The sequence below is a fragment of the Chiloscyllium plagiosum genome, chromosome 19, assembly GCF_004010195.1.
Source record: "Chiloscyllium plagiosum isolate BGI_BamShark_2017 chromosome 19, ASM401019v2, whole genome shotgun sequence".
Lineage (NCBI taxonomy): Eukaryota > Metazoa > Chordata > Chondrichthyes > Orectolobiformes > Hemiscylliidae > Chiloscyllium > Chiloscyllium plagiosum.
In genome coordinates this window covers 21410633-21424969 of record NC_057728.1, presented here as the reverse complement: position 1 = coordinate 21424969, position 14337 = coordinate 21410633, and the positions used below count along the sequence as shown (strand labels likewise).

Here is a 14337-nt window from a genome sequence, read left to right as displayed (position 1 = left end):
TAAAGATCTAGTTTACTTATCTTGTTCATGCCCTCATGATTTTTATAAAGACCATCACCATCCCTGGTGAAGTCCTGTCCCACAAGCAGGACACACCCAGCAGAGGTGACAGCACAGTAGTGTACATTCGGGAGGGAGTTGCTCTGCAACTCCTCAACATTGACTCCAGACCCCATGAGGTCTCATGGCTTCAGGTTAAACATGGGCAAGGAAACCTGCAATTTTTGAGAAGATTTGTAGCTCAGGTTGAGGTTCAGATTGTAAGCTTGCTCGCTGAGCTGGTAGGTTTGTTCAGACATTTCGTCATCAAGCTAAGTAAACATCAGTGAGCCACCACTGAAGCGCTGCTGTTCTGTCCCACTTTCTATAGGTGTCTTGGTCTGTTAAGGAGGTGATATCATTTCCGGTTCTTTTTCTCAGAGGTTGGTAAATGGTCCAAATCAGTGTGTTTATTGATGGAATTCCAGTTTGAATGCCAGGTCCCTAGGAATTCCTATGCATGTCTGTTTAGCCTGTCCTAGGTTGGATGCGTTCTCTCAGTCAAAGTGGTGCCCTCCTTCGTCTGTGTGTAAGGATACCAGTGATAGTGGTTCATGTCTTTTGGTAGCGAGTTGGTGCTTGTGTACCCTGGTGGCTACTTTTTTGCCTGTCTCTCCGATGTAGTATTTGTTGCAGTCCTTGCAAGGTATTTTGCATATGACATTCAATTTGTTGGTTGGTGTTGCAGGGTTCTTTAGGTTCATCAGTAGCTGTTTGTGTGTTGGTACATTTGTGGGTTACCATGTTGCCAAGGGGTCAGAGTAGTCTGTAGTCATCTCAGAGATGTCTTTGATAGATGGTAGCGTGGCTAGACTCACTGGGTACATTGTATCTTCTTGTTTGGGTTTGTTTTTAAAAATCTGTGGACTGTTTATCAGGTACGCATTGTTCTTGAATATGCTGTATCGACTTTTTCTTCTGCTGCTCATAGTTCCTTTATGCACTCAGAGGGACATGAACAAGTAGACAAGATCTTTCCCCTGGGTTAGCAGAGTCCAGAAAAGGGCGTAGATTTGGAGTGAGGGGAAAGATTTAAAAAAAGGGACCTGATCAGCATGGACAAGTTGGCCCGAATAGTCTGTTTCCTACATCTCAATGACTCAGACTAATGGTTGATAGCTTCAACCTTACCAAATAATTACACCCATATTTTAAAATGTACATTTAACATTTACTGTACAGTCAAAATCCAGACTGAAAGAGAGAGGTCAAAACTACAGTGACGGTAATAAAAGTGTAGTATTGCAATTATTTTCCTTCTGGAAAGCCTGATCACTGGCTGAAAATAACATTTTTCGTCACAATGTACTTACGAGCAGAATCTCACAAGATCTCACGAAAAGTAATTAGAGTCATAGAGATGAACTCGCACGGAAACAGACCCTCTGTCCAACGCGTCCATGCCGACCAGATAGCAGAAATTATTCTAGTCCCATTTACAAGCATTTGACCCTTATCCCTCCAAACCCTTCCTATTCATACACCCATGCAGATGTCCTTTAAAAGTCTTAATTGTATCAGCCTTCACCACTTCCTCTGGCAACTCATTCCATTGATGCACCATTGTGTGAGAAAAATTGCCCCTTAGGTCTCTTTTATATCTTTCCCCTCTCACCCTGAACCTATGCTGCTTTGGACTCCCCAGGGAAAAGACCTTGGTTATTCACTCTATCCAAGCCCTTCATGATTTTAAAAATCTCTACGGTCACCCCTCAGCCTCCAATGCTCTAGAGGAAAAAAAAAACACAGCCTAATCAGCCTTTCCCTGTAGCTCAAACTCTTCAACTCAGGCAGCATCCTTGTAAATCTTTTCTGAACCCTCCCAAATTTAACAACATCCTTCCTATATCAAGGAGACCAGAAATGAACACAATATTCCAAAAGTGGCCTAACCAATGTTCTGTACAGCCACAAATCATGACCTCCCAACTCCCGTATTCAAATGCACTGAACAATAAAGGTAAGCATACCAAACATCATCTTCACTATCCTACCGTGGTGTTTTATAAATTGTGTATCCTGTCACAGTTCTCCATCCTACTTGCATTTATATAAAAACACTCATGTCATGCAATGTACCACAGAAGTTTAGAAATGTAATTGTCTGATCAACATTTGTTTTATACAAGTAGCTGAACAGCAATTAAACTCCATGAACACAAGTAACAGTAATTTAGTGGCAACTGGAATCGGTGGCCTTAAAAGGATCAAGCAACATAATATATTATTATGCATCACATGCCACAACATTCCTGTCCTTATAAAACAACCAACCCAGAACAGATAATAATTCTGTCCATAACCTGGTTCCCAAGAAACAGAAGCCAAAACGTACTTCAGCATTATTCACTTTTCCAAATAGGCCAATTACTACACACTTAGGTCAATGTCTCTCACCACATATTCAGTTACAGGTAGTTCTTCTATAAGATGAAGAATGCGTTGTTGTGCAAACCCACATGACAGCGGAATGGCCTGTACACAGCATCCTCTAATCCATCACAAGAAATATTATGAGAAAAAAGGTAGTGCTTGCATCATAAATATCAGAGAGCACTACTTTTCAAGGAAGGAGGGAGGGACAAAGTATTGAGCTACAGGTAGTATGTAGGGCTTTTGTTGCATAGTGGTAACGACCCTAACTGAGTTACGAGACCTAGTTTCAAGTCCCACCTGTTTTACAGTTGTGTAATAACAACATCTTTGAACAGGTTGGTTCAACATATCAAGACTCACTTCAGGCATTCAGAAAACGTTAGAATCTTTGGTTAAGGAAATATAGTATGCTTAGAACAAGTGAACATGGTTTTTTACTAAAGGGAAGTCCTCTTTGTCAAATTTAGAGTTCTTTGATGATTTAACTACTCCAGAAGATACAGGGAAACTGATAGATGCTAATATCTATTTTTCAAAAGGCAGTCATAACATATTATGTACAAAGTATAACTATCTCCACATCTACCCCTGTCAATTCCCCTGAATAATCTAAGTTTCAATAAGGTCAACTCTCATTCTTTTATATTCCAAGTACAGGCCCAGCTTATTCAACTTCTCCTTGTAACAGAGGCCTTCCATATCTGGAATTAGTCTTGTGAACCTTCTCTTTGATTTATTTTTGTCGCATATACCTAGGTACAGTGAAAAGCTTGCTTTGCATGTATTACAAATAAATCATAACATACAAAGTGTATCATGGTAATAGATCAGAGTGAAGAATATGATGTTACAGTTGCAGAGAAGGTGCGTAAAGAGCAGGATCAACATTCAAATTTTAAATTTAAAGGTCCATTCACAAGTCTAACACTAGGAAAGTAGTTGCTCTTGAATCAGTTGGTATGTGTTTAAGCTTTTGAAAACACTGCATGACAGAAAAGATTGAAAGAGATTTTAACTGGGGTGAGGAGAATCTTTCATAATAGTGTTTGCCTTTGAGGCAGTGAGAAGTATAGTGAACACGGCCCAGTCCATCTGTTGACAACTCTGTAGTTTCCTAGCGTCCCGCACAGAGCTATTGCCATGCCAAGCCATGATGTTGCCGGATAGAATGCTTTCTATGTGCATCTACAAAAATTGCGAAGTGTCTTGACGGGCATGCCAAATTCTCTTCGCCTCCTGCGAAAGTAGAGGCATTGGTTTGCTTTCTTGACCACCACGTCAACATGGGTGGACCAGGACAGATTGTTGATCATCATTTCTAGGAACTTGGCACTCTCGACCATCTCCACCTCAGCATCATTGAAGGATACAGGGGCGTGCCCTCCACCGTGCTGCTTAAAGTTAATAATAAGCTCTTCCATTTTGATGACATGAGACAGATTGTTATCTTCACACCATGAAACCAAGCACACACTTTCCTGTGCTCTGACTTGGCATTGGTTGAGGTCTGGCCTACAACGGTCATGTCAGCAAACTTGCAGATGGAGTTAGGACAGAACTTGGCTACACAGTCATGAGTGCAAAGGGAGCATAGTCAGAGGCTGAGTACGCAGCCTTACAGGGCACCACTGTTGAGGATTACCGCAGAGGTGTTGTTACTAATTCTCACTGATTGCGGTCTATGAGGCAGGACTCAGTTTGGAGATTAGTTTGGTTGGAATTATGGCATTGAAGGTGGAGCTGTAGACAAGTAGGAGCCTGACGTAGCTATTGTTATCCAAATGTTCCAGGAATGAGCATACGACCAGGGAGGTGCCGTGGATCTGCTGCAACGGTAGACGAATTGCAAGGGACCAAAGGCAGGCTGGGAGGTGAGAGTTCATATAAGCAGTGACTAACTTCCTGAAGCACTTCATAATTATGGGGATCAGTCACCAGAAGGTAGCCATGAGGCATGCTGCATGAATTTTTTTTGGCACCAGGATAATGGTGGTCTTCTTGAAGCAGGTGGGGATTTCAGATCGTATTAAGCAATGTCTAAAGATGTCAGCAAATACTCCCACCAACTAGTGCCCACAGGAGTGCATGACCGGGGACTCCTCCCGGGTCAGTCACTTTGCAAGGGTTCACACTCAAAAACAGATCCGATGCCTGCAGTGGTGACAGACAATAAGTGCATCTGAGGCTATTGGGGAAAGTGACAGCGTTTCACTGATCTTCTGTTCAAAACGAGCATAAAATGCTTTGGGCGCATCAGAGAGGGAAGTATTTATGTCCGCTATTCTGTTCAGCTTTACTTTGTAAGGACTGCCTCTCATGCCAGTTCATCTTTCCGTGGATAAGGGGTGCAAAACTATTCATAACATTCCAGCTAAAACGTCCCTTTTATACTCCATCCCTTTAAAATTAAAGTCAAAATTCCATTTGCTTTCCCTATTACCCACTTGTGTTTACTCACTGAGCTCTTCATAATTTATGCACAAGGACTTCCAAATCCCTATTTTGTAGCTTTCTGTAGTCTTTCTTCCCTTAAGTAATATCCAGTTCCGCTATTCTTTCTGCCAAATAGAAGAACCTTATTTTCCCACATCTGCCAAGTTTGTGCCTACTCACTTCACCTGTCGATATCCTTCTGCAGACTCTATCACCCTCACCACTTGCTGTCCCAACAACTTTTGTATCATTCACAAATCTAGCTATAGTACTATGTTCACTTTTCTCGAAGTCATTAATATATATCGTAAATAATTGGAGGTCCCAGCACAGATCCCTACGGCACTCTACAGACTACCACCTAAAAACACTCCTCCTAGCTGATGACGCAAAGCTAAGTGACTTATGTGTTTTTTTAATTTGGGGGGGGGGGGGGGGGGGGGGGGGCGCGGCGGCATGAACATAGAGGCAAAGTGGATATAGACTGATATAGCAAGTAACCATTAAAGTGGCAGATGGAGTATAATGTAGAGAAGCGTCAGATTATTTGCCTTAGTTTTAATAATAGATCAATAGAATTTATTTTTTTAAAAAGTTTGAAAACTTTAAAGCGTTATGTCCAAAGCCACAAGAACCAAAATTAACATGCAAGTGCAGCATGTCCCCTTCATATAAAAAGGTACTGGAGTGCAGGAACAAAGTCACTTCTAAAACTACAGGATTTTGTTGAGATATCTGGAGTACCATATGTACATTTGGTCTCTATACTGTCATAAAATTCACTTAACGTGGTCCAGCGAAGGTTCACTACTCTGGTCACTCGGATGATAGCATTGTTTTATAACAAAAGGTTGAATAAATTGGGCTCCAATCCACATTCCCCCTGCTTTGCGAAGTCAGTGCCACCTTAGCAGGAGCCATACCGAAGAACAAGAACTGCAACTGTTCATGGGCATCAGCGGTGGCAATTCCCTGGGCCACACTGAGGTGGAGCTCTTTGCTGACATGGTTCCAAAAACTGCTGAAAATTTCTCTGCACTGGAGAAGGGGTTTGGTGACAAGAACTCAATATACCACAATCATTCCCCAATTCATGAGCTTTACAAACCATGATGACACTGGTGGGAAGTCCATTCCTGGTGTGAAGTTTGCTGATGAGAATTTCCAATTCAAGCAAACAGGACCTGGTATCCTGTTTATGGCCAATGCCTTGCCAAATACAAATAGACACCATTACTTTATATGTACAGTTGCGTGTTTAGATGGAAAGTATATTGTATTCGGCAAAGTTAAAAAAGGGCTACGCTACCGTGCAGAAGAAGATGGCAAAATTCACAATACAGTTTGCATTGTTAAATGTGGACAATGCAAATAAAATTTGGACAGTTTAAAACTTGATTACTTGAAATTCTACAAAACAAAGGCCTATATTCTCTGGAATTTGGAAAAATAAGTAACACTCTCAATGAGACAAACTAGATTATAAAAGAGTCTAACAGAATAAATGCTCAGATTGTTTCAGTTGGAGAATTTAAAACATTGGGGCAGAGTCTGATCCGATCAAGTAGCCAATCATTTAGGACTGAGATAAAGATAAGTTACAAAAGGTTGCAAATCTATAGTAGGTTTCCACCTCAGTTGTAGATCTCCCATGCTGACTATATTTAAGGCTGGGATCAATTGGCATGCTCTACACAGAGGGTGTTACCTCTCAACTACCAGTAAAGTAACAATTTCTCACACAAACATATGAGCTGGAAGACATTCAGCTCTTAAGAGCCTGCTCTGCCACAAGATCACGGCTGACCCAGTTGTGACCTCAGCTTCATATTCCCACTATCTGCTGCTAATCAAAGCTCCCTTGTTAGTCAAGAATCTATCAACCTCCATCTTAGAAATATGTAATAACCATAGCTCCATTGCTCCCTGGGAAAAGTTCAACAGCTTAAAGCTCAAAATTTCCCCTCATTTCAGTCTCAAAAAGAAGATTCTTTTCACCCCAAAAACTGTTTCCTACATTTATATTTTAAGAGTGCTGACTTGGTCACCTGGTGTGAATGAAGTTACATATCCAGTCTTGCCGGGTTCTTCCAAAGTTTTTGGCCTTCCTCAAACGTTCCTCAAATACGAATCAAAAGTTTGCAGGTGCAAGTGTCACTCCAGAGATGACTTCTGCAGTGCTGCAAATTGGGAGTGATCACCTTTTGAACAAGGCATCAAACAGAGGCTTTCTGGTAGAAGGTGATTGTAAAACATCACATGCCACCACTTGCATTCGAAAATGAGATCTCTCTCCAGTGTTCTGGTAAATATTTTTCTTTCAACATTACTAAAACAAATCATCTGGCCTTTACATTATCACATTTCTTTAAACACACAAAAAAAGAACTTTTTTTTGCCGTTATACATGTATTATAATAAAATATAAAACTTACTTAGAAACACAAATATACATAAATTCTATGGCATGGTTTATCAAAAAGGTTTCACAGCTGAAACAATACAATCAAGTATCCAATGAAGGAGAAAGTGGGGGCACGCATGGCATGGTGTTGGGGGCAGGGAAATGATGCTGTTCAGCATTCATGGTCAAAGGTATCAATATTGAAGACCCATACCAAATCAGAACAAGTTGGAAAGAAAAATCAAGCAGCAGGTTTTAATGGAACACAAGCTGTCAGTGCCTTCAGAAGCAAACCCTCTTTAAAACTGAAAAAAAGTTTCACATTTTTGAATTATGCTTCTATTTAGCAAGTGTTAGTGAATTAAATTGCCACCTTTTAGGTTTAAAGTCTGCCCTTCACATCACTTCTTTTGGAATCACAGAATTGATATGGTGCAGGAAGAGGCCACTCAGCTCATATCAAACTATCCTTTGGTAGTTAAATTCCTTTGAAAGGCAGACACTAATGCAACAAGGATTTAAATGAAGTGGTCAATTTTCCAAATGAACACAAACATACCTACAACAAAAGTAGGCAACTTACCTGTAATTCACACCAAGCTACCTCCACTGTCGTTTCTGTGTCTAGACCTTTATAGACGGTTTTGAAAGATCCTCTCCCAATTTCGATATCAAACTTCAAAAACCTCCCATCAGGAGAGGTTGCCACAGCCTTGGTCTCTATTTCTTCATTATCTTCCTGCGCCTTCCTCTCTTGATTTTTTGCCTCTTCCGCTTCTTTGCTCTCTGAACTGTCATCATCGTTAACTTTCAACTCTGTCTCCTCTTTAATTGGAACAGTCTTTTGCTTTTTTCTGTCTTTGCCACTACTGCTCGTGGTCCCCGCGTGGTTGCAAACATCGGCATCGGGCGAACGGATGGTGGCCCTAGGTCGTTCATCCCCAATTCCAGCGACTGTGCTTCCGTCTTTCGTATTGCCATCAATGCACTTTTCACATTTTTCTCCGGCAAATACAGGAATTGCCACAGTGACAGAATCAACTGTCGTTGCTTGTACTGGAGGTTGCGCTTCGTTATTATTAGTAATACTGCTTATTAATGTAGCTGCACTATCCGATTCGGGTGGCGAAACGATAATGCATGTCTTACTGGGCAGATGGTCCAACGCTGTAACGTTGGAATCACAGATTACACTCCTCCTGATAAAACGTTGGTGCTCTGCTTTGCTGTCCTTATCCATAGTATGTCGCCGCCTCCTGAGAGCCTTAAACTCTTCTTTTTTCCTTAAACTTACTCCAAAACGCTCCCCTATCGTCGTATCCGAACTGGAATTGGTACCATTTTTAGGGGCGCGCAGTAAAGACCCAACATTGTCTGCGTTTTCCGACATTGCTACAAAACTTCAATTCTCAAAAGGCTTCAAATAAAAAAGGTTTTTCTCCAAACAAGATGTCAACGCGAAGCACACAGCCAGTCGAATGTTTGAAATGGAAAAAAAAGTACCAAGTACGCGTAGAGACAAATGCAAACCGATTTTCTTTAAAGGAGTCAAAATAAATCCATGCTATGTTTGTGCAAAGGGTCGGGTCCATGGAACTGAAGCGTTCCGGTACGAAAAGTGAGATACGCAATATTGTCTAACTCAATCAGTTGCAACGCAGCGACATAAACATGGACCATCTGATGTGATCCATCCATCCTTAATTAAAAACTTCGAACAATTTTCATCCAGTCTTCACTTCGCAAAGGGACGATAAAGAAATTTAAAATGAAAACGAAAATCAAACCTATATAAACAAGGCCAAAATAGTTCCTTGTTCCCGAATGAGCTCCAAAAATAATATACTTAAAAACGTCCAGAACAAAAAAAAAGGTCAATCAACGCAACAATCCCTTTCAGCGATGCTGCTAGTTTCTGTTCTCTCAACAGAACAATTCCACTGTTATGGAAATACGTCGTTTTTTTTAAGCACAGATAATATACAACGCAACGACTGTCCCGCCGATGCCATAAGGTTCTGCTCTTCCAAGCTTTCAAAATGGATGCGATGCCTATGGTTTAAAAAAAGTCAGCAAAATTCAAATAAGCAACTGAAGTCCAGGCTGCCAGATGGACTAGGCCAGGATGCTGCAACAATAGAAAACCCCAGGGTAAGGTCGAACTGCCGGGGGAGAGGCTCACTGCAGAGCTATCCATATACGTAACATCCCGGCTTCTTCCTTTTACACTGGAATCGAGTTTTCAAGTAAAAAATATCTCTAACGGGTTTCCTTTACGAACAACGATCGTGGATGCAAGCCCGAGCCCCCCACGCAGAAAAGAGAAGTGGGGGGAGGGGGCAAAGCGAGTAAATCAAGCGAATCTCTCAGCTCGAAAATAGACACGTTCCTCCTCCCAACTGTAAATGGCGGACACACTGCCTTTCGCTCACTTACTGGCACTTACCAAGAAGCTAAGCGCTCGAGCTCAAGGTAACCCATTCACATGCGCAACGTCCACCGCACAGCCGGTTGGGAAGTGTAGTTTTTCCATTACAATTAATGGCGTTGGCGTGCCACACGATTTGAAACACGCAGAAAAAACGAACTACAGTTCCCATCGTGCTACGAGAACATTTCGGTTGGTTGGCGTTTATTTACTCCACCCACTTCGCGTCACGGCGGGCACGTTAGGCCGAGCACGTGATATGGACAATAGGAGGACGGAAAAGTCCGGGGTACCCAGGGAGGCGATGGGGATGGTTTTGGATGCTTGGGTCATCGAAGGGGAAGGTATATTTTTGGAAATGTCCATTGATCTTCTCCAACTTCACTTTCCTTCTGAAATACACAGTACTTAAATTAATGAATCGTATATCATGACGTGGTAGATTCTCTCCTGGACAGTGATTCTTCAAACAAAATAAAATGAAATAAAACCTCCGTAAATAATTCGAGTTGACTGTTCCAAAACAAATATACATCTGAAATAACATATAATGTAATGGCAGGGCTCAGAATTTAGAATGAGAATAAATCTGATCAAGCATTCTGAGTGCATAAAATTTATCAGAATTAATTTCTGTTTGTTCAGGGACACGTTAGGCCTCGTTATAGCCACCACACTGGATATTGCACCATCACAGTGAAGAAAGTGAAATACCTATTTCTCTCGTTCATTTTCGTCCAACTACAATGATTTCTTCTGTTAGCTTAAATGGTTTCGGTAACCAGCAGCAATGCATGACGATGGACTAGTTCTTGAAGGCAAACACTATACATGCAATGTAAATGTACACTAAGGCATTGCAATGAGAACAAAAGGACCTTTTTTAAAAAAAAATCTACTGATCTGCTTCAGTTCTAAACCTAGTTAAAAGAGTATGTCAATGGCTTTGTGCCAGGCCAATATTTTAGATAGAAAAATTGAAAATAGCAGCAGGAATAGGTTGTTGGGCCCTTCGAACCTACTCTGCTGTTTAATATGATCATGGCTGATCATCCAAATCAATACCCTATTCCTGCTTTCTTATACACAAAATTCCACAGGCTATGTGAGGAAATTTCTCCTCATCTCAGTCCTAAATGGCTAATCCTATATACTTAGACTGTCACCCCTGGTTCAGGATTCTCCAGATGTTGGAAATCTTTTTATCATTTACTCTTGGGATATGGATATTACCAGCTGGCCAGCATTTATTGCCCATCCTAGTTGCCCTTGAGAAAGAATGATGCGCTGCCTTCTTGAACCGCTGCAGTTCACATGTGGTAGGTTGGCCAGGGAGGGAAGACAATGATTTTAAACCAGCAACAGTGAAGGAATGGTAATATGTTTCTAACTCAGGATGCTGAGTTGTTCGGAGGGGAACTTACAGGTGACACTGTTACAATATATCTGGTACCCTATATAGAAGATGTATCTAGATGGAAGTGATTGCGGTTTGGAAGGCACTGTCTAAAGATTTTTGGTCAATTTCTGCAGTAGATAGCACACACTGATGCTGTGAATGTCAGTTGTGGAGGCAGTGGATGCTTGTGGATGTGGTCCCAATCAAGTGGGTGCTTTGTCATGGATGGTGTCAAGGTTCTTGAGTGTTGGAGCTGGATCCATCAGGTAAGTGGGGACTATTCCATCACACTCATGACTTGTGGTTTGTAGATGGTGGATAGGCGTTTGGGAGTCAGGTGGTGAGTTACTCACCACAGTTATAGCCTCTAACCTGCTCTTGTAGCCACTGTGTTTGTGTGGCAAATTCAGGTCTACTTCCAGTCAACGGTAACCCCAGGAATGTTGGATTGCGGGGAATTAGTTCAGTGATGGTAACACCATTGAACATCAAGGGGCAATGGTTAGATGATCACTTATTGGAAATGGCCATTGTCTGGCATTTGATTAGTGCAAATGTAACTTGCCACTTGTCAGCCCAAGCCTGGACATTGTCCAGATCTTGTAGAATTTGAGCATGGACTGCTTCTGTATCTGAGCAATCGTGAATGGTGCTGAATATTGTGCAACCACCAGCAAACATTCCCGCTCTGACCTTATGATGCAGAGAAGATAATTGATGAAGTAACTGAAGATGGTTAAGTCTAGGACTACCTTAAGCATTTCATGCAGATATGTCCTGCAAATGAGATGACTGATCTCCAACAATTGCTTTTTATCATTTACATGGATGATTTGGATGTGAACATAGGAGGTATAGTTAGCAAATTTGCAGATGACACTTAAATTGGAGGTGTAGTGGATGGCAAAGAAGGTTACCTCAGAGTACAACGGTATTTTAATCAGAGGGGCCAATGTGCTGAGAAGTGACAGAGGATGTTTAATTTAGATAAATGTGAGGTGCTGCATTTGGAAAAGCAAATCTTAGCAGGACTTATACACTTACTGGTAAGGTCCTGGGGAATGTTGCTGAACAAAGAGACCTTGGAGTGCAGGTTCATAGCTCCATGAAAGTGGAGTCGCAGGTAGATAGGATAGTGAAGGTGGCATTTGGTATGCTTTCCTTTATTGGTCAGAGTATTGAGTACAGGAGTTGGGAGATCATGTTGTGGCTGTACAAGACATTGGTTAGGCTACTTTTGGAATATTGCATGCCAATCTGGTCTCCTTCCTATTGGAAAGATGTTGTGAAACTTGAAAAGGGTTCAGAAAAGATTTACAAGGATGTTGCCAGGGTTACTCCCTAGGATCATACCATTAAGTGCATAAGTCCTGCTAAGATTTGCTTTTCCAAATGCAGCATCTCACATTTATCTAAATTAAACTCCATCTGTCACTTCTTAGCCCATTGGCCCATCTGATCAAGATTCTGTTGTAATCTGAGGTAACCTTCTTCGCTGTCCACTACACCTCCAATTATGGTGTCATCTGCAAACTTGCTAACTATACCTCTCATGCTCACATCCAAATTATTTGTATAAATGACAAAAAGTAGTGGAACCAGCACCAATCATTATGGCACTCCACTGGTCACAGGCCTTCAGTCTGAAAAACAACCCTCCACCAACACCCTCTGTCTTCTACCTTCAAGCCAGTTCTGCATTCAAATGGCGAGTTCTTGCTGTATTCCATGAGATCTAATCTTGCTAATCAGCCTCCCATGGGGAACCTTTTCGAACACCTTACTGAGGTCCATATAGATCACGTCCACCGCTCTGCTCTCATCAACCCTCTTTGTTATTTCTTCAAAAAACTCAATCAAGTTTGTGAGACATGCACAAAGCCATGTTGACTGTCCCTAATCAGTCCTTGCCTTTCCAAATACATGTACACCCTGTCCCTCAGGATTCCCTCCAACAACTTGCCCACCACCGATGTCAGGCTTGTCCTTACCACCCTTCTTAAACAGTGGCACCACATTAGCCAGCCTCCAGTCTTCCAGCACCTCACCTGTGACTATCAATAATACAAATATCTCAGCAAGGGGCCCAGCAATCACTTCCATAGCATCCCATAGAGTTCTAGGGTACACCTGATCAGGTCCTGGGGCTTTATCTGCTTTCATGTGTTTCAAGACATTCAGCACTTCCTCCTCTGTAATATGGACATTTTTCAAGATATCACCATCTATTTCCCTACATTCTATACCTTCCATGTCCTTTTCCACAGGAAACACTGATGCAAAACAGTCATTTAGCATCTCCCCCATCTCCTGCAGTTCCACACAAAGGATCTTTGACAGGCCCTATTCTCTCCCTAGTTACCCTTTTGTCCTTAATGTATTTATAAGAACCCTTTGGATTCTCTTCAACTCTATTTGCCAAAGCTATCTCATGTCCCCTTTTTGCCCTGCTGATTTCCCTTTTCTCCTAATGCCTTTATACTCTTCTAAAGATTCATTTAATCTATCATGTCTATACCTGACACGTGCTTCCTTCCTTTTCTTAACCAAACCCTCAATTTCTTTAGTTATCCAGCATTCCCTATACATACCGGCCTTTCCTTTCACCCTAACAGCAATTTACTGTCTTTGTCCTGCTTTTTGTGTATAGGGCATTATTGGGCAATTTTCCGCATTGTCAATTGGATGTCAGAGTTGTAACTGTACTGGAACAGCTTGGCAAGGAGAGTAGCAAGTTCAGGAGCACAAGTCTTCAGTACTGTTGCTGAATAATGCATCTCGGCCTCCTCCAGTAGTCCCCAACATCACAAAATACCAGTCATCAGTCAATTCGATTCACTCTATCAAGATATTAAGAAACAGTTGAGGGCATTGGAATCTGCAAAGCCAAAGGCTGGCTTGATGTCAGGGCCTTTGGCTTTGCAGATTCCAGTGCCTCCAACTGTTCCTTGATATTGCATGGAGTGAACTGAATTGAGTGATGACTAGTATCTGTGATGTTGAGGACTACTGGAGGAAGCCAAGATGGATTAGCCACTCAGTATGTCTGACTGAAGATTGCTGTGAATGCTTGAACCTTACCTTTTGCACTGTTTACTATGTATAGTCCTCTTAGAAATTTATAGGTTTATATAAGATCTCCCCATCATTCTTCTAATCTCCAGTGAATTTAGTCCTAACTGATCCAGTCTCTCTTCATATGTCAGTCCTGCCATGCTAGGAATCAGTCTTTGCTGCACTCCCTCAATAGCCAGAACA

The 14337-nt window shown here is 41.7% G+C and overlaps 1 protein-coding gene across 15 annotated transcripts in view; it reads right to left on the bottom strand.

Moving 5' to 3' along the window:
* Positions 1 to 9656, bottom strand: part of wnk1b (WNK lysine deficient protein kinase 1b) — a 153239-nt gene extending 143583 nt beyond the window's left edge. For 12 of the 15 annotated variants that reach the window (XM_043709287.1, XM_043709289.1, XM_043709293.1 and 9 more), the window contains exon 1: positions 7836 to 9656. In XM_043709287.1, coding sequence (XP_043565222.1) covers positions 7836 to 8642 — 807 coding nt within the window. In that variant the 5' untranslated portion in view covers positions 8643 to 9656. The remainder of the gene's footprint in view (positions 1 to 7835) is intronic. The other 3 variants (XM_043709298.1, XM_043709300.1, XM_043709299.1) reach the window with 1 other exon arrangement.
* Between the last annotated feature and the right edge of the window lie 4681 nt (positions 9657 to 14337).